Here is a 21,539-nt window from a genome sequence, read left to right on the forward strand (position 1 = left end):
ACTGCCTTTTCCTACTGGCCCTTACTCTTCCAGTCTTGCTGTGAAGAAAATATGGGGGCTTATAAAATGGTAAATTGATATCTGCTAGTTGCATCTGAAAATGAATTTAATGCGGAGCTTGCACTAAAATACAAGGCCTGCAATCTTATTCTTTTTTTTGCATTTATCAAATTTTTTCCATTGGTTGAACTGGATGGACTTTTGTCTTTTTACGGCTTACTATGTAACTATGTGACTGCCTCTACACCTGTTGACAAAACACTGCATTATGTAAAGAAAAAAAAAAAAAAGCATCGAAAGGGCAGTAAAAATACTCACCCTACTCCTGGGTTGGGGCTGCCACTGATGTCACTAGATCTTGGGAAAGCTCAAGATCTCAATTCCCACAAAAGGACAGTATTGCACTGTACAAGACGTGTTCTCATAGGATTTGGGATCCTAAACTTTCCTCACCTCATCTAATCTGGCCCTCCGAATGCCTGAGGGTAAGGTAAGTCTTTTTTATTATTTTCTCCCAAAGGGTTTTTTTATTATTTCCATACTGCAGTGGTTTGGTAGTGGGGGTGGGGGAAGTCACATAAGTGGACCTTGCATATTAGGGAAATTATATCCACGTTAATTTGTCTTTTTATGGTTTCCTGGAGTAATTTGGACTAAATGTGAATTGCTCTCCAAAAAAGATATAACAATAAATGTTTTAACACTGATTATTTTTCCTTAAATTTTGTGTTTTTTATTTACTGTTGGAATATAGAGAATCCAGTTTGCTAAGCAAATGTTTATTGAGCCTAGTGAAAAAGCTGAAGCTGTATTACTTTTAATTATCCAATCATGTTTAAGCAAATATCCTTTTTTTTTTGTTTCCTTGCACATAATTGGACATTTCAAGTGAACACAGCTTCAACTTATTCGCTAAACTAAGTGAGCATTCGCCTTGCAAAGTGATCAACCTCTAGTCCTTTAGTAAATGAACCCTTGTGTGCTCAATAATAAAATAAACAAATGCTGAAATACATAAAAAAACAAGGTTTTTTTCAGTCACATTTGCTTGTTACTAGAATATCGTAGAACTTGAGAGCCAAGACTGGCACACTGTCAAATCCAAAGTTGTGCACACATACTTTATACAAATACCCACAGTAAGTAATTTTACCTTTCCAGTTTAAATTAAACTAATATTGTCACCAAATAATAGGCTGACTACTGAAAATCATAAACATGTCACATCATTTTATTGCTATTGTTATACTGCATCAACTGAAGCACAGCTTTAGTCAGGAATTTAGGAAAAATATTGGCATCATGTGTATAGTTTAGGTTACATACTGTTGGCATTTGAAGACTTCCGGTTGCAGAACTATCGTCAATGTGTACTTAAAGTTAAAAAAAATAACATTTCTGTGTTACTCGCAGGTTTTGTAGTCATGGCATGGGTAGATAAAGAAATCTATTGTTTGAAAAAAGTGCATTGTGTTGAGTGGCTGTTGACTGGTGTTGGTGGTGGTGGCTATATGAAGGCCTAACACATTGTGGAGGATTCAGTGGGGGCTGGTGTGCAATATTTTGGGGGGGCGGCAAACAAACCCCCCCCACACTCGCACCACCCCCTCACGCGCACCGCCGCCACAACCCCCGCCCCGCGGGTGACAAACGGAAAGGCGGCCTTACCTTATGAGATTGGGAGGGGTAGGGCTGCTGCTCCTTGCTCCAGCTAGGGAAGAGCCAGGGCTTATCCTCCTAGCCGAACAGACTCAGCTTCTCTTCCTGGCCGAACAGAAAGTGGGTCCTGACTCTGAGACCTCATTGGCCGGGAATTCTAAGACTCCCTGGCCAATCAGGACTCAGGAGCTGCTTCCCGATTGGCCGGGAGGAGAATCAGGAAGACAACAGCGAATATTAATTCGCTATCTGGGCGGGCTTAGGGCGCAGTGTTCTGCGCTCCGAGCCCATCCTTTTTTTAAGCCAATTAAAGTCTCAGGCTCTAAACATGTGCTTAAAAAAAAATCCTATTGAAATCCATGTGTCTGGTGCCCTGAATGTAGATTAGGGGTTGGACACATGTATGGGGGGGGCAGCGCCCGTGCGCCCCCTATGGATAGGTCGACACTGGGAGGATTACTTTTTCCAAGTTATACAAAACTAAGGGAGCAGGACTTTACCACTTAAAGACTGCCCACCACACATATACTGTGGCAGGGCGGCTCTATTGTGTGAAACAACGTACCTGTATGTTGTTTTGTGTTATAGATACCAGGGGTATGTGCACGCCGCGGGTGGCGTGGGAGCCCATGCGTGTGCCATCGGTAATCGCTCCTCACAGAGGCAGAATGGGGATCTGCCTATGTAAACAAGGCAGATCCCCGTTCTGACAAGGGAGGAGAGAGAGATCAGCTGTTCCTAGTGATCAGGAACAGCGATCTCTCTCTACTCCCAGTCAGTCTGTCCCCCTGACAGTTAGAAAGCACCTCCCTAGGGAACATTTAACCCTTTGATCACCCCTAGTGTTAACCCCTTCCCTGCCAGTGCCATTTATACAGTGATCAGTGCATTTTTATAGCACTGATCACTGTATTGGTGTCACTGGTCACCAAAAAGTGTCACTTAAGGTCAGATTTGTCTGCCGCAATGTCGCAGTCCTGCTTAAAATCATTGATCCCCACCATCACTAGTAAAAACAATAAATAAAAATAAAAAGTCCCTAAATCTTTCCCCTATTTTGTAGACGCTATAACTTTTGCGCAAACCAATCAATATATGCTTATTACCAAAAATATGAAGAAGAATACATATGGCCTAAACTAATGAAAAAAATGTTTTTTTTACTTTTTTTATTGGATATGTATTATAGCAAAAAGTAAAAAATATTGTTTTTTTTTCAAAATTGTCGCTCTATTTTTGTTTATAGTGCAAAAAAAAACAAAAAAACGCAGAGGTAATCAAATACCATCAAAAGAAAGTTCTATTTGTGGGAAAAAAGGACATAAATTTAATTTGGGTACATCGTCACACGTCCGCGGAATTGTCGGTTAAAGTAACGCAGTGCCCTATCCCAAAAAATGGCCTGGTCATTAAAGGGGTAAATCCTTTTGGGCCTGAAGTAGTTAAAGGTGCCAAAAAATCTAACATGTTTTGTAAAAGTTATAACAATTTTATTGAAACAATATACATAAAAACATCTAAGGCCGATAGACCTTTTCATCAACCAGACTACAGTATTAGTTTCATCTGGTGCAATCTGGTGGAGAAATTGCCTTCTGTTTTTATATGTTGTTATGTATATTGTTTCAATAAAATTTAAAGTCCCGCTCCCTTGGTTTTGTATAACTTATGATAATGGGATGTTGTGCTGGTGGTTCTCCTCTTTGTGGTAGCCAAGCAAAGACCTTGGTGTAGCCTCTACTGGTACAGTTCTTCAGATCTCAAAACATAGTCTTGTAATGATTATTTCCCATTGTTTGAGAAGCTGAAAGGCCTGCTAATATGCAAATTAACTGAACTGGGAACTAGGAATAATTAGTTTCATGTCCCTTCCCTGCCTTCACACCTTTTTTTTTAAACATTTCCATATGTCTGACCAGGGCTAGATTTAACAGTAGGAATGGTAGGTTGGTGTCTATAGGTGGCAGTTTGTTCTTGTATCAGCATTTTTTCCAATTAGCACAAAAAAAAAATTATAAGCTTATTTGCTCATTTTCAAATTATTCTAAGCCAGGTTAGGACTATTAAAAAAAGTTATATTTAAAAGAGGTGATCCTAGCACAGGGGGTGTTGCTTAGTTTCCAAAAGTTGTGTGCCTAGAGGTTTCAATGTAAGAAAAAAAGGCTGTGTACGACTGTTCGATGCAAGCCATCTCCATAAACAGTAAGTTATGTTAGGTGTTCAGATGCAAACAGTGCTTCATTTTTACATTTTAGAAGCTGCTCTGTGATCCATAAAACTGTTAGTATCTTGCACTGAGAATATTTCTAAGAATTAACAGCTCCCAAGAATAGCCGAATGCAGTGGAGTCTTATAGAAACGCTCTAGCTAACAGAGCTATTTATATTCATATATCTTGGCTTATAGAAAACAGAACGGATCACACATTGTTGTCGCGATTTATGGAAGGATATACATTATTAAATTAAGGTTGTGTTTCCATACATTTGTATGCAAGACTATTTCACACGTTTACGCATTAAAACAATAAACATAATAGTAAAATAAACCCCCAAAAGTTAGGCACAATAAAATACTGTTGTAAGAAAGGCCCACATGCAATTTTATTCAGGGCTGATTTTGTTCTGGGTTTATTTTCCTTTATAAATCGAATTACATTCATGCAGCATACATTCTATATAAAGTAAATGGCAAATCAATTACACAGCTTTAAAGGAATGTAGGAAGGATAATTATTAACTTAGTACTAGTGCTTTTATAAGAGTTAAATTTAACTTTCACTACATTTAAAGATCAAAGGTGATTGTATATAGCTGCATTTTCGGGCTGTTTATGCCCTTTCTTCTGGTCCTTTGTGCTAGGACAGAACTCTGTAGTGTGTTTGAGTGGCTCTAGTCAAACTAATAATGCAGATTTTATTACTGTAACCTGAGTCTTCCTAAAAAAGGAAATCATACTTTCCCATTGAATACAATAGCTCATTGTGTGCTCTGGAACGGATCGTACAGTACAGAGCAGGCTGGCCCGTCTTTATTAGGCAGAGAAATGAGCTAGGCGCTTTATGTGAGTACAGATTTAAGACCAGAACAAACACAGGAATATAAAGTAGTTTAATAATGTTACATAGCTCCAGACGTGACATAAATATAAATTAGTTAGCTACAAGTTATTTTAGCACTCAGTGTTTGACAGAATTATATTTTAGAGCCAATAAAAAATAAAAAAAAAACACACTGATTTTCATGCAACAACAAATGTTATTAAAGTTGAACAAATTACTGACTTGCCAGTTGTGCACCTTATAAACTGTTATGCACAATTACCAAAGCTGATTGGCAAAGTTAATTATGATGTTTCATTGATTATTATTCTATGAGTTTAATATGCACCTTTGGAACATAATTAACCCTGCTCGTTTTTAATATTAGTTACATCATGAATTTATCACTATTTATTCTTATTCGTTTGATTTATTCGTTGGTCAAGATTAATATTGCTCAACTCTGGAAAAATTCAGTGTACGGTCGACATCTTAAATGGACTTTTATGTTTGTTTAGTAATTACTCATTTTGATCCTATTTTTCTAAATGATCAATCTCTGGTAATGTTGTAAATATGACCTCCCCTGAATTTACTGATACTGTACATACACACAAATCTAATTCCACCACGATTAGATATTCCCTGGTCCATGAATTCATTTTGAGTCTCCTAAGACTTGTTGAACATAAATTTAAATATTGTAATTTTTCATAACTGTCTGTAATTTTTTTTTTTTTTATGTAAGCTTGAGCAATTAGACCATGCAGAAATGTTTTTGATTGAGGGGTAAAATGAAAAAAAAATCAGGTAAAAAATATGTTTTGCTTTAGAAATTATTACATATACTTTGCTCCTAAAGGGCAAGAACTCTGTAAACAAGGAAGGTTAAAAAAATAAGCACTTACTGTAAATAACATAGAGGTGAACTGATCTGGAAATTCAAAGCTCTCCCTAACCAATATAGTATCAGTAATTATACACTTGTTGTGGAAGAAAGGGCAAAGGGGGAAGGGGGAGGGGCGAAGGGCGAAGGGTGAAGGGCGAAGGGGGTAGGGGATCTAGAGTCAAGAGACCCAATCTGAATTATTCTCTTCAACCAAAAAAAAAAGATAATTTTCACGTTAAAATGCCATGTCCTTGGCCTAAAAACAAACAATGAATTACAAAAATATTTGAATGAGAAAACCTTGGTGGAAAATAAAATGAAATGCATGGAATTGGGTGTAAAAAGATATCATTGAATTGTGTGGAAAGAAAAATCCACATATATGCAGATAGAAGAAATATCTGGGTACAAGTCATAACAGGCTTTCTGATTTTGGGTCTTGTTAACAAATACTGCATGAGCCTTCAATGGTGATGAGCTACTTTGCCTAATGTGCATCAGAAGACTAGACAGGCCTATGCATCTGAATGTCCTGGCCTTCTAATATTTTTATTTTTAACAATAAGGATCAGGAATCCTGAGCTTAGGCGAATGAGTTTTTTGTTGCCACTAGAATAAACATCACAGCCACAATGCTGATATTAATTTTAATGTACACCAGGCCTTACTTCACAGTGGAATGTAGACCTGTATTAGGAATACAATAGAGAGGAAGATTGTGAAAATATATGCCAGTTCATAAACAAATTCTGAACACTCACAAAACCCATTCAAGGGGATAGATTTGCTAAGGGAGTAGTGATTGTTGACTTTTCAAAATTTATTTTAGTATATATTTTTAAGTCCTTTAGTAAATCAACTTTACTAATTATGCCATTAGGATCTATCAGTTATGATAAGCTAAATGTCAGGCAAACAGCAAAATATACGGACACTCGTGCCAGACATCATATCCAGGTTGCTAACCTTATTTTTTCCACTGCAGTAAAGACTGCTTGTTCATCAATCTAATTCCAGATTTGACATCATGGGAAGGCTCAGCATTCTCAAAATTATTATTTGCCATGATACACATGTCCATTATATAGCATATAGCATTTACTTTTATTTATTCTATAAAAGGTACCATAGAGGGTACCAACTCACTATCTTGCCAGTGCCCGAAGCCAGGTCTGCCTAATACCAACATCTTGATAAATGAGTATCACTGTATCAGTAAAGTCATTTCAACCTTATGTACACTTATTGGAAAAATCACAGTGTTATGCCGCATACACACGGTCGGATTTTCAGACGGGAAATGTTCGATCGGAGCTTGATGTCGGAAATTCCGACTGTGTGTAGGCTCCATCAGACATTTTCCTTCGGAATTTCCGACAAACAAAATTTGAAATCTGGATCTCAAATTTTCCGACAACAAAATCCGTTGTCGTAAATTCCAATCGTGTGTACACAATTCCGACGCACAAAGTTCCACGCATGGTCGGAATCAAGCAGAAGAGCCGCATTGGTTATTGAACTTCATTTTTCTCAGCTCGTTGTACGTGTTGTATGTCACCGCATTGTTGACGTTCGGAATTTCCAACAAGATTTGTGTGACCGTGTGTATGCAAGACAAGTTTGAGCCAACATCCGTTGGAAAAAAAACATGGATTTTGTTGTCGGAATGTGCGATCATGTGTTTGCGGCATTAGACTATCTGCCGTGCGCAATGCAGTGAAGCCTTGGCTCAAAGTGGGGTCTCTTACTCTTCCAGTCAAAGCCCTGCTCTGCAAAGGAATACAAGGCGCTGACATAAATTTAAACACTTATAACACTTTAAACATTTAAAAAGAGAAGTAATGATTTTCAATAAATATGCAATTGGATTAAATGGTGCTCCTTTATGTCGACCTGGATTCCAGCTTTATCTATTACTACAAGTACTAATAGTCACACTCTACTAATTAAGACATGAGAAAATGTATACAGTATTGTTCAAAAGAAATAAATCCGATCTGATATTTACAAGCATTTATATAGTAAAAGTACACCATCTATTTGTTCCCTCTCTATCCTTCATGTTTATCTATTGAAATCATTTAGCAATGACTATACAGGGTGTTGTATTTCCTTTTACACTGCTGTTTACTTAATATTCACTTTGGAGGTTTATAAGTCCATATAACCATTTTCCATGTTGATGAAGCTTGGTAATAGCTTAGTGATTAACATTTTGTAAACTATTTGTTTTTGAGTTATGGTGCTTTTTGCCATTGCCATTGACAAAGGAAACACATTCAGTATACAAGCAATGGATCTTGGTGTTTGAAAGATAGATATGCGTAAACAGGAGCTCATATTTTTTCTTTTTTTTTTTTTACTAATGTTCTGTGATGTGTCTATGTAAATGTGAATATCTGTGTAGGTGGGCGTTATTTATAAAAATTGGCATACACTCACATGCAAGAACAAAAAAGGCATTTTTATCAAAGTTGTGAAATCCTTCCTGTTTGGCTACCATTCAGAATGCATATAAAAATATTTTAAAAAAAATTAGTAAACAGCAGTATTTATGCAGGGTGTTAAGTGATAAAATAGGTAAGAATTGAAAGAGTTTGAACATTGAGGCCTACTACAAAAGGACAGCAAAAGAAATGGCTGAACTGCAGTTCAAATGCTTGCAAAATGCTTTCCAGTAGCTGGACATGAAAGATTGTATTGAATGGTGCCATACACATGCATGCTATTTAAAGTATTCACTTTGTTCACTCTGCCTTGTTACAGCAATGCAGAGTCATTTCAGCCTTGGTGTTACAGAACCAGTTGTGTTAAAAATTTCCTCAAGAAGACTTCCTCCAATATAGCTCTGGAAAACCCCAAATGAGAAGGGCTATCTGAACTGATGAATTTCCTTAAGATGAGTCCCCCAACCCAGCTCTGGAGAGCGCTGAATCTGATGTTGGCAAGGGCAAATTGAACTGATGAAATGCTTTCAACCCAGGTATGGGAAGGGCAATTTGAACTGATGAAATGCTTTCAACCCAGGTATGGGAAGGGCAATTTGAACTGATTGGAGTTTGCATGTTCTCCTTGTGCCTGTGTGGGTTTCCTCCGGGTACTCCCTTGTATGTATGAATGTGAGTTAGGAACTTTAGATTGTAAGCTCCTTGAGGGTAGGGACTGATGTGAATGTACAATGTATATGTAAAGCTCTGCGTAAATTGACGGCGCTATATAAGTACCTGAAATAAATAAATAAGTAAATGAAATTCCTCAGAAAACACCCCCAACCCAACTCTGGAAAGTACCGAATGAGAATCTGGCAGGGGCAATTTAAACTGATCAAGTTTCTCAAGAAGACATCCCCCAAACCAAGTCTGGAGAGTGCTGAATTAGAAACAAGCAAGGCCAATTTGAACTGATGAAATTCCACACAAAGACAGTCCTCAACCCAACTCCACAGAGCACTAAATGAGAAGTTGCAAAGCCAGTTTGAACTGATGAAGTTCCCTTTAAAAAGACAGTCCTCAACCCAACTCCATGGAGTGCTGAATGGGAAGCTGGCAATCTGAACTGATGCAGCAATCGGTGGTGCGGTTTGTCCCTTGGATACACCACATCTCTGATCACGGTAAAGAGCCTATGACGTTTGCTCTTTACTATGGGATCAGCTGTGTCCAATCACAGATGATCACAGTGTAAATAGGATATGAAGGGTATAGGCATTCCTCTCCTCACGCTGACAGCACGTGAGGAGAGCCGATAAGCGGCTTTTCTCAGTGGGGACATCTGCACTAATAATAAGTGCCCTTATTATCAGTTCAGCCCCATCAGTGATGCCCACCAGTGCCCGCCAGTGATGCCAATCAGTGACCTTTAGTGATGACAATCAGTACCCATCAGTGCTGCCTTTCAGTGGCCATCAGTGATGCCAATCAGTGTCAGTCAGTGCAGCCTCATCAGCGCACATCAGTGAAGGAGAAAAATTACTTAATGAATTTTATAACTTTTTTTTTTCAAAATGGTTTTGTTTGTTTAGCAACAAATATAAAACCCAGTGGTGATTAAATACCACCAAAAGAACGCTCTATCTGTGTGAAAAAAATGATCAAATTAAAATCTTCTGGAAAAATACACAAGCCCCGTCTGTGTCAGAGTGGTTGAGTCTCGTCTCGGAAATTTGCACAATGGAGGAGACTCTGGCACAGGCCTCTAAAAGAGTTGAAAGGTTTCATGAATGTTTTTTGGGAAGAATATAACTTACTGAGAATTGGTTGACAGAGAGAAGGATTGACCTTCCCTCCCCACTTTTGGGCCTGATAGGCCACTCTGTATTTGAATGTATCTTATCTAAGCTTATTGACCACCAGACCTTACTACTATGGTGATTGAAATGCTGAATATAGTTATACGTGCCAACTATAATTGAGTTCAACAACCCCCTTTTCTTTATCTTCTCTAATCATTACTTTTCTTTCCTATGTACTATACGATGACTAAAATGTCTCAAGAGTAATTTAAGGATATATGTGTGATAACCGATGAATGTAATCTGACATGATCTGACTAGCACCATGCTGGTAATGTTCGCCAGAGACTTTTCGTGATAACCTACTAGAATGTGTTTATGATTTTGCTGTGTATTGTTATACTCTCTTTTCAGAAACGAAGTTTTGAGAGGTTTCGGATTTACTAATTACATTATCATGTTATAACGCACTGTACACTTTTGTATGTTTCTGTATACGATTGTGAACAATTTTATTTAATCATTTAATCACTAATAAACTAATAATGTTTTAAAAATAAATAAATAAATGATAAAAATTTTGTTGGTACAGTGTTGCATGACCACACAATTGTCATTCAAACTGCGACAGCTTTGAAAGCTGAAAATTGGTCTGGGAAGGAAGGGGGTAAAAGTATCTTGTATTGAAGTGCTTAATACCCAATCATGTTTAAAGCCAATTTTTAAAAAATAAGATTTTTTGCTAGGACATGAATGGATGGGTACCATTAACAAAGCTTCATCTCTCTTACTACGTTTTTATTATGTGAACAGTTTCTACTTCTTCATTAAATCACTCCCAGTATCTCTAAATAAATCTGTAACACTTAGATATAGTGGAATCCTGTCTTTAATATCACCTCTGGACAGAATATAGATTGATATATGGCTGATTAATATCACAAAGCATTCCTAATATGTAATAGAAATAAAATGCTCAAGGCTATCCCATATATGCCATAATACAAACGTTATTTTTCAGCTGGCGGGTAAAGCCATGACATCTCTCTGGCTTTCTATGTTTTCCACATCACATCACCTCCCAAACTTTTCGGAACGCAGATAATGAGGTGGGAATATTCAGAGTGCAAACAAACTACTTTGCATATCAATCGTGTCTGGTCATTTCTATGCAACCAGTCGAGTATTTTGACTGGAATGTTTGCGCATACAAGTGTAGGTTTTCATGTATTTTGATAACATCCCCCTTCCCCCCCCTTCAGAAATAAAGCACACAAGTCTGAAGTACATAAACTGTTTGTCCTGACTTGCAGACATGTTTATATAAAGTTAATGGTAATTGTGCATGCCTATCTGTGTTAAGTATTGCACAATGACAAATTATACATGGTTCTGTTCCTTCTTCTTTTATGAAATATACAGGATGGAAATGGTAGGTTTATTGCAATGTGAAAGAGAACATAGATTTCCATCGCTTTGCTCGGGAAACTGCAACTAATTGTAGGTTACAGTCTGATTTGAGTGCCTGCAATTAAAACATAAAAACCTTATTGCTTCTTGTAAGAAATACAAGCATCCAAAATGAGCTAAGCTTTTCAGTTCTGAAAAACTGTTAGCTTGATCACTCGATACAGGCCTTTGAATACCCTGCTATATAGTCAAGAAAAACAAAAAAAAAACTTTTTTTAAAGCTATGACCAATATGTTGTGTGTTTAATGTAGGTATTTCCTTTACTGTTAGCATTCATAACAGTTTGAGTTTAATAATAGTGCAGTAAAGGGATGCTAAAATTATAATGTGAAATGAATCTATAAAACTATTAGTAAATGTATAGCACTCTAGAGCTTTAAGTGCTAAAATGACATAGGAAATACTGATTATGGTCATGGGGGGTCCCTGTATTTGAGGTTAGCAGAAGAATATTATTTTTTTAAATCATTTTAATTTTACAAAAGATGTTACACATTAAATTAAAACTGCATATTTTACAAATTTGTCTATTTCTTTGCTTATTATATAAGGCCTATGGCTTTCCGAAAAAAAATAAGACACTAGGACATGTTTTGCACCAAAAAGTTTAGTTAAAAGACACATCCTTGCACAATCCAAGTCGTATTCTTCCAATTCATTAAAGAAGGGCTTCTCTCTTATGCCCCGTACACACGGTCAGAATTTCCGACAGAAAAAGTCCGATGGGAGCTTTTGGTTGGATATTCCGACCGTGTGTATGCCCCATCAGACTTTTTCTGTTGGCATTTCCGACGGACTTAGATAGAGAACATGTTCTAAATCCTTCTGTTGGAAATGCCGACGGAGGTTATCCCGTTGGCAAGTCCGACCGTGTGTGCACAGCATTAGATTGTAAGCAGGGCCCTCTTATTCCTACTGTATTATTATTATACAGGATTTATATCGCGCCAACAGTTTGCACAGCGCTTTACAACATGAAGGCAGACAGAACACTTACAATACAAATCAATACAGGAAGGATCAGAGGTCCCTGCTCGTTAGAGCTTACAATTAATAAAGTGTATTGCAAACTGTGTATGTGTACGTAAACTATTGTTGCTTTATAAATCCTGTATAATAATCAGTCTACTGTATCAATCTACTACAGTCAACGTCAATAAAATATGATGCTAGGAAAAAAATGTCATTTATGCTCTACAGTGCTGTAGTGCACATAGAAACAGCATTCAATCATATATCAATCAGCATCAAAAGGAAACATTTTGTTGTTATGGTTCTCTCCTCTTCCTCCTCATGGAGTCTAAAAGAGTGACAGGCACCCTTGCATATGCCAACTTTTTTGTTATCATTTTTCTTTTAGTTTATCAAGTTATAACGCATAGAGCTAAGAAATATATTTGTTGGAATACATTATTATGTCCATACTTCTAGTACCTTGGTGTATGTTTTGGTATATTGAAATACCTATCCTATGTAAACAATCTTTTGTCTTGGAATTTGATATGTAAATTTTCAATAAAAATTATTGGAAAAGAAAAGGAAACATTTTCATCATTGTGTTTACAAATAGCACACTAATTTATTTAAAAATAGAAATATTCGATAGAATATGTATTTATAAGAGAGACATCAGACCTAAAATAGGGAAGTTTGTAAGGGCAAGAAGGTCGTAGGTCTAAAAGCGGTCTGTCCTTCTAACATAGGGATGTTTGGGAACTACCGTCTGTTTGAATCCCAACCACGGCACTACCTGCCTGGAGTTTGCATGTTCTCCATGGGCCTGTGTGGGTTTCCTCCAGGTACACCGGTTTCCTCCCACACTCCAAAGAGGTAGATTAACTGGCTCCTGTTTGAATTTGGCTCTAGTATGTGTATGTATGAAGGTGAGTTAGGGACCTTAGATTGTAAGCTCCTTGAGGGCAGGGACTGATGTGAATGTACAATATAAATGTAATTTGACAGCACTGTATAAGTACCTGTAATAAATAAAATAAATACATTTATATGGCAAAGCAGAAAGTTTGGAGCTTAAGTGACTCATTTTATTCCCACTCCTTTTAGGCCTTGTTCACAGAGATGCATTACAAAAAAATCACGCATTCTGCATCTTTAATGCTCTTTCATCAAAACACACATTAAACAGAGTTTCTATAGTAGCACAACACACCTAAAATGCACCATACAGATCTAAGCCAGCCTTAACTCTGTGTATTTAGCCGGTTCCCAACTGGCTCACGCAGATATACTGCGACACAATGGATCTCCTGGGCAAAATCCCTTATATATATACAGCTTTGCCCAGGAGAGCCACCAGAGGGTGCGCACACGCCTGCTGCACAGCGGGGGACCCGATGCGGCTGGCCACGTGCTATCGGATGCGCAAGAGCCTGCTCGGGGATTTGTGTGTGTAAATACACAAATCCCTGTGCTGCCAAAGGAGAGAAGACAGATCATGTGTTCCTATAAAGTAGGGACAGCGATCTGTCATCTCTCCTAGTTAGTCCCATCCCCACACAGTTAGAACACACTGAGGGAACACACATTTAACCCCTTGATCGCCTCCTAGTGTTAAACCCTTCCCTGCCGGTGACATTTATACAGTAATCAGTGCATATTTATAGATGTCAATGGTCCCAAAAATGTGTCAAAAGTCTCCAAACTGTCCGTCGCAATGTCGTAATACGGCTAAAAATCGGCGATCACCGCCATTACTAGTAAAAATTCAAAATAAATAAAAACGCAATAAAAATGCCATAAATCTTTCCCATAGTTTGTATACGCTATACCTTTTGTGCAAACCAATCAATATACACTTATATTGATTGGTTTACAAAAAATAAAAGCTGCAGAGGTGATCAAATACCACCAAAAGAAAGCTCTATTAGTGGGAAAAAAAGTACGCAAATTTTGTTTGGGTACAACATTGAATGCCCACGCAATTATCAGTTAAAACGACACAGTGCCAAATTGTAAAAAATGCTCTGGTCAGGATCTTGCGGGGATGAAGTGGTTAAATATGTGGGTTTAGAACCTTTTTTCAGAAATATATAAAACCTGACAAAGTGATCTGACTTACCCTTAAAGCTTGCATCCTAAATAACTCAGGTTAGCCAATAAAGGGTAAGACCTAATGCAGTATTAAACCCAAAAGTAAACATTTTTTATATTGCAGCTTAGCAATTTTATGGTTTTGGCGGCTGTATTATATTCCCTTTTTTAGGCTTTCTTTTTTTATGTTTTTATTTGGCGATCCAGCCAGCAAATCTATTATTTTTTAAAAGCACTAGCTCTCCAGCAGAATGTATCAGTTTACCTAGATGAGACAAACCACTTAACACTAGCAGGGGTAATTCAAATGACCAACTTTTATTTATTCATGTAAAACATGTTTGCTGTAACTGAAGTGTGAGCTGGAGTTTGGCTTCAGTTTGTTAGTGGTTCTTTATCGAATAATACATTTAGCACACCCCTCCCTTTCCAGACCGACAATGCTGCTATCTATGCTGTGCCTCCTGTGTTCATTCTCTAATGATGTGTTTCACTAATACAGGAGGTGTGTTACTGGGCAGATAACCAGGTGAAAACAGAAGGAAAAAAAAAGAAAACTGGTGCAGCCACCACATCTAATGATAGGTATACTGCAATATATTACATTTTTTGGTTTTGGGTTTAATACAACCATAAACTTTCTGCATTATTCAATAGCTAACACTCTTCTACTGCTACGGCTGAGCAGGGACCACGTATCACCAACCTTATATTTTATTATTACTAGCAAAAGTGAGCCTCTTTGTTGAATGTGATACATAAGGAAGTGCCTGTCATTGCAGTGGCAGCGAGTGCAGAAGTGCGCGTTGGTATGAATTTATTCTCTGTGAAGTGAAAGCCAAGAATTTCAATTAAATATTTCCACGTACATTAAGAAAGATTCTACATAGTTTATAGTTAAAGTAAACTAAACCCAAGAACAAAAATGTAATATATTGCAGTTTACCAATCCTTAGATGAGGTGCTGCATTCTTTTTCTTTTTTTCAGGCCAAGTACATTTTTTGCAAATATAGAAAAGTATCTGTCAGAAATCTGGTGTCCTTGTACGCTCCTGTGCACTGAACTGAAATCTCAAACAATGTTATCAGCATTTCCAACTATCCTCTGTGAACTACAAAACACCCTTCTTGTTATGTATAAGCCCTTGTTCAAACTGCCGCGTCTTCAAAGCTGTGCGACTTTGAAACTGACATCCCTGTACGATTTCTTTAACAGAAGTCAATCCGAGTCATGTTGAAGTCACCCCCAAAGTAGTGCAGGAACCTTTTTATAAGTCGAAGCGACTTGAGTCGGTTCCATTGCCATCAATGGGGCGCGACTTCTCATGCAACTTTGAACTCTCAAGTCGCATGACAAATTGTAGCAGTTTGAACCAGGGCTAAGAGATAGGGAGAGGAGGAGCTGTTCTGTAATCCTGTCCTAGGGTGACAATGCTGATACTCCATAGATACAGTGCAGTAAGTGAGCATTTCCATTATAGGACAGGAAGCATTTTACTGGCAGGATCACCAGGTGATTATAAAGGAAAAACATATATACAGTAACTAATTCAGCCGCTAAGCTATAAAGTATTACATTTCTGTTGTTGGGTTTAGATACACTTGGGGGAGGGGGATTTACTAAACCCGGAGCACTCTGAATCTGGTGCAGCTGTGCATGGTTGCCAATCACCTTCTAACTTTGTCTTGTACACTTAAAGTAGAACTATAAGCAAAACTTTTTCTTTTTTTTCATTTTGGGTAGAGCAACCATCCATTGGCCACCATCTGTGTCCCATTGCGGAGATTTCCCTTCATTTCCTGTCCCATAGCCAAACAGGAAGTAAGAGGAAATCTCTGCAAATTAAGAGAATACCCAACTGGAAACTTTCTCCTCTATTACTTTTCTGAGGACAACCCAAAATTTTAGCTTGCCTTTTACTTTCACTTTCAATGATAATGGTAAACAGGACAAACAGAGAGGTTGAATCTCCCTAAGGGGGAGGGGGGGGGGGGGCACAGACAGCAATAAAAACTGATAAGTTCTCATCCCTCTCCACTCTGTCCAAAACTAAAAAAAAAAAAGTTTTGCCTTTATACTTTAAGTTTCGATAATAAAAACCTGGAAGCTGATTGGTTGCTATGCAGAGCTGCACCAGATTTCGCACTCTCCAGTTTTAGTAAATCTCTCCCTTTAACTCCCCTCTAGCCATAAACATTCTATACAATGTTAAGGTAATTCTGCCAGCACTGCACTGCACAGTAAGTCCTCTTGCACACGGGCCATATTTAAAGGTATGTAGCTTTTTTCTTTTTTCCAGGTATGCAGGTGCATTGTTGTCCAATGTTAAAAAATAGCATATTTTACATCTAAATGCTCTATTATGGAAAAATTCCCCCAGAGGGGTTTTTAGCAGCGAAGTAAGTAAATAGTAGATCAATTTGGAAAAATATGTTCTTTATTAAAAGTTATTGGCATACAATGTTTCCATAGTGGCATAGTGGTAGTGGCATGCCCAAAAGGATGCAAACACAGAATTGTACATAATTGTAATTCAATGCTGTAATTTATGCATATACTTGTGTATACACAAGTGCATCTGATTGTTTATGTGTCACTTGAAATACTCTCAGAAAAGGATGAAGAATATTTTTCTGCGCGTATACGCGCATGCACATTTATGCACCTGCATGCTTGTATATGTGAGGTCTTTATGGAGTGCCGAGGCCTGTATAGGGTGAATGAGCCATTTACTTATCCAGCTAAGCTGCTTGAAAGTGTTTGTAGGCAACCTATGTTACTGAATAGGGATGCCGTGGCTGTACGGACACATTCGTGCGTCCTAATTTGACAGGCGTGCAGGGGTGGGTGTGCGGCCCCCAAAGGCACACTGTCTGCCAGCAAGATCCTGCGTAAAAACATCAGTAAATGATTATGTCCATGTGCAAGAGGCCTAAAGTCTACATTGACTCAGGAAAGAATGACCTGATGATTACCTGGTCCAGGGAAAGCATTTGTAGAGCAGAGAAGACAAAGTCAGGCCTGCCACATACTGCTCTTCTTGTGTAAGAAGAGCAGGGTTTAGGGAATCAGAGGGGAGAAAAGCTGTAGACGACCAGACTGCACGTTGTGCTCTTTTCAGAGGGGGGAAGCTCTCCTCCCTGCCCACCCTTTGCTGCCAGGGGAAGGGGAGGCAGAGCCTGGATCCTTGGCCAGCACTGCTCTCCTGAGCTCTTGGCAAGGGGGACATAGAGGCAGGGGAGTGGAAGGGTTGAAGTTTGCTATCCACAAGAAGAGTTGTAGGGGGAGGGAAGGCCACTTGTTCGTCTCCCTGATTCTGAACGGCCACTACTGGGGTGAAGAGGCTGGGTAATGTAACCTCCATTTCTCCTTTGCAATCACTCTTCCATACAGGCTGTATTTAGGGAGATCGAGCCTATGGTGGGCTCTTGGGTGAATCTGTGTTCTCGGCAAAAGGCTCAACCTTATTAACTCCAAATGTGCTATGATAGAGCTAAGGCTCCTAACTCTAGAGAACAAGAAATGGAGCAAGAAATGTTTTTTTTTAATTCAATAAATGTAAACGCTTACTTTCTGCAGATAAGTACGCTTAGCCTGGGAACTCTAAGTTTTTGCAGTTATGAACTGACTCAACAGCTGGCCTGCTCCTCTAATAACCCTTTGCAGTCCATTTAATGGTGCTGATAGCAGGCTGATTCATAGAACAGGTGGAGCTGCTGGAGCCAAGTGTCACTTGTATAGCCCTGTGTACAGGTAACATGACAAGTAGGGCTGGCTTGGCATGTACATCAGCGAAAAAAAAAGGCTCAGTTCACAAAGCTAACACACCAGGATAGTGATCTTTATTTAAAGGGAAAAAAAAGTGACAGTCATTTTAAGCGGAATCCAATGAGATTTGAAAAACCGCACCCACATGACTGAAAATAAAGATTCTTATCATTGGGCTAAAGATTTGTGACCTTAGCCCTAAGGGCTTATTTACATTGCAGCCATTGTGTGCAGTTCTGCGTGCACAGTCATATGCATTTGTAATGCATTGGCGGGGTATTTTTTTGGAATGAACCATTTTCTTTAATTAGTTGCAATTACGTGCATCTGCAATACGTTCACATGCGTTCCAGTACATTTACGTACGAAAAAATGCTGCATGCTTTTCATTTTTATTATGCCAGTAAAAACACTGCAATGGGGTAAACTAGGCTCATTCAAATAAAGGCATTTTTCTTGCACAGGTTTAAATGAGCCCAAAGACAATATTTTATGAAAAGTTTGCAAGGAAAGCTATGATGTGAATTCCTGTAGCAGAATGCACTATGGATTGATGTACAAATTATTAGTACTCATAAATGCATGTTTTTGTAAGTGAATATTTGTCTGTATTTGGGGGCTCATAACTGTCCCCTCCCTGCAGGAACATTGATTGTTATGGTGGCGAGCTGTGATGGCAGAATACATATAAAATAAGATATGCAGGCAGCTGTAGGCAGTCAATGGCCATGTCTTTTATCACCAGAAAAATCCTAAAATGCTAAAGCTGTTAACTTCAAAACGACCTCTCATAACTACATAGATGATACATTTAGAAACTGTTTTAAAGTTGATGTCCTTCAATTTCTTTACACACTACTAAAACTTGCATTTGTGACAACGCTGATAACAAATTGCATTGTATGGTCTCAAAATATATTTATTGGCAGCCACTATTTCTGTAATGAACATTTCCTGGACATGTATTATGCAGGCTTCATAATAAGGTGTGCTTATTGGGTCTCTGGCAGATAAATATCCGAGAAAGGGATACGTTTGACAAGCCTGAATACCAAGTATAATGGGAAACATACGAATTTTCTAACCCTTGCCTTGTAAGGCAGCCTGTAACCTCCAAAAGGAATATGTTATCTGTTATGCAAAGGACACTGCATTGTAGGATTGAGACACTGCAGACATAGCTTTTACATGTGCACCATCCTTGCACAGTAATCAGCAGTGGAAAATCGACTTACTGAATTGTCGGACGCTTGTACAGAGAATAGCCTATCAGCTGCACAAAGGATAGCAGCAGTCTGATTCCTCGGACGATGGGCAATGAACATAATAATTCAGTATAGTAACACTCACAGAGAAACATATTGAGAGACTGGGCAGTCTTGATAGTCGAACTAGTGACTAGTGACAAGCTGGGTAATTTACAGGTGACAGGTTGTATGCTCCATGGACACAGGCAGCAGCAATCACAGGAACGTTGTAGTAAGATGTGGCATTTTGCAAAAGGGTTGTATGATAGGGCTCACATTAAATAATAGGACTCACATTGTATGATAAGGCTCACGTTAGGGCTCACGCTGTATGATAGGGATCACACTGTATGATAAGGATCACACTGTATGATAGGGATCACACTGTATGATAAGGATCACATTGTATGATAAGGATCACATTGTATGATATGGATCACACTGTATGATAAGGATCACACTGTATGATAAGGATCACACTGTATGATAAGGATCACACTGTATGATAGGGATCACACTGTATGATAAGGATCACATTGTATGATATGGATCACACTGTATGATAAGGATCACATTGTATGATAAGGATCACACTGTATGATAAGGATCACACTGTATGATAGGGATCACACTGTATGATAGCGATCACACTGTATGATAAGGATCACATTGTATGATATGGATCACACTGTATGATAGGGCACACATTGCTTGATAGGGATCATACTGTATGATAAGGATCACACTTTATGATAGGGCTCACATTGTATAATAAGGATACAATGGGGTTGGTTTACTAAAGGAAAACAAACTGTGCACTTTGCAAAGTGCAGTTGCACTCTGCAAAAGCAGTTGCTCCAGGGCTTAGTAAATGAGGAAAAGCTCTGCTGAATTCCATCATCCAATCATATGCAAGCAAAAAGGCTGTTTTTTAAAAAATTTCTTGCACGTGATTGGGTATTCTTTGCAGAGTGAAGCTTTACCTCATTTACTAAGTTCTGGAGCAACTGCACTTGCAGAGTGCAATTGCACTTTGCAAAGTGCACAGTCTATTTGCCTTTAGTAAATCAACCCCAATGTATGATAGAGATCACGTTGTATGATAAGGATCACATTGTATGATAGGGCTCACACTCTATGATAGGGCACACATTGTTTGATAAGGATCACATTGTATGATAGGGATCACACTGTATGATAAGGATCACACTGTATGATAGGGATCACATTGTATGATAGGGCTCACATTATACGATTGCATTGGAGCATTTTACAAGTATTGTTCTATGTATGCTTTGAGGAGTGGTGACACCAGCAAAGAGGACACACTCCTGGACACACGCTGTGCGTATTATGCAGACGACCCCAGGCATAACTTTTACAGTTATATGGCTCATTATACATTAATCACACGTCATAGAAACATATACTAATAGATACAGTGCTACAGAAACATATACTAATATATATAATGCAACAGGAATATATGCCAACGGATGCAATGCTACAGAAACATATACTAAAAGATAGAAACATATTTTAATATATAATGCTACTATATAATGCTACAAAATATATACCAATATATACAATGCTATTGTAACATATAATATTAGATACAGTTCTATAGAAAATATACTAATCAATACAATGTAAAAGAAACACACAGTCCATCAGATGTGGAAACACACACACAAACAGATATATATATATATAGTGCTTAAGAAAAATTTATAAATAAATAATATAAATGCTATAGAAAAAATATATTATTTAGATACAATGCTAAAGACGCTGTAGAAGTATAGTAATAAATACTATGCTATAGAAACATATACTTGTTAATATAATGCTATAGCAGCCTATACTTATCGATACAATGCTAAAGAAACGTATAAAAGTTGATATAATGCTACAAAAAAACGATGTTTTTGAGAAATAATGTTATAAAAAACATATACTCAGAGTCCATCAGATGTGGAAACAGTGCTATCTAGAGTGCTATTGGAAAAATATATATATAAAAAGACAGAAAACTATAGTAAAATAAATGTGTAGCTACAAAGTTATTGAAATATATAGATGAATAGATACAACACTGTAGAAACACAGATGACTAGATACAGTACATGGCTATAGAAGTGTATAGCAATAAATACCATGCTATAGAAACATATACTAATAT

General features: G+C 37.9%; 1 protein-coding gene and 1 long non-coding RNA gene across 4 annotated transcripts in view; one reads left to right on the forward strand and one right to left on the reverse strand.

Moving 5' to 3' along the window:
• The window catches only part of NFIB (nuclear factor I B), a 595,118-nt gene that overhangs the window by 372,584 nt on the left and 200,995 nt on the right, over nt 1-21,539 (reverse strand). The window contains exon 1 of one of the 3 annotated variants that reach the window (XM_073635590.1): nt 17,315-17,332. The exons of the other annotated variants lie outside the window; for them this stretch is intronic. Coding sequence (XP_073491691.1) covers nt 17,315-17,332 — 18 coding nt within the window. Of the gene's footprint in view, nt 1-17,314; nt 17,333-21,539 lie in introns of those variants that run through there. 3 annotated transcript variants of the gene reach the window in all.
• Nucleotides 17,569-21,539, forward strand: part of LOC141145200 (uncharacterized) — a 31,534-nt gene continuing 27,563 nt past the window's right edge. The window contains exon 1 of the long non-coding RNA XR_012244527.1: nt 17,569-17,687. This is a non-coding gene — a long non-coding RNA (uncharacterized lncRNA). The remainder of the gene's footprint in view (nt 17,688-21,539) is intronic.

Source organism: Aquarana catesbeiana, linkage group LG01 (genome assembly GCF_042186555.1).
Source record: "Aquarana catesbeiana isolate 2022-GZ linkage group LG01, ASM4218655v1, whole genome shotgun sequence".
In the NCBI taxonomy this organism is placed as follows: Eukaryota; Metazoa; Chordata; class Amphibia; order Anura; family Ranidae; genus Aquarana; species Aquarana catesbeiana.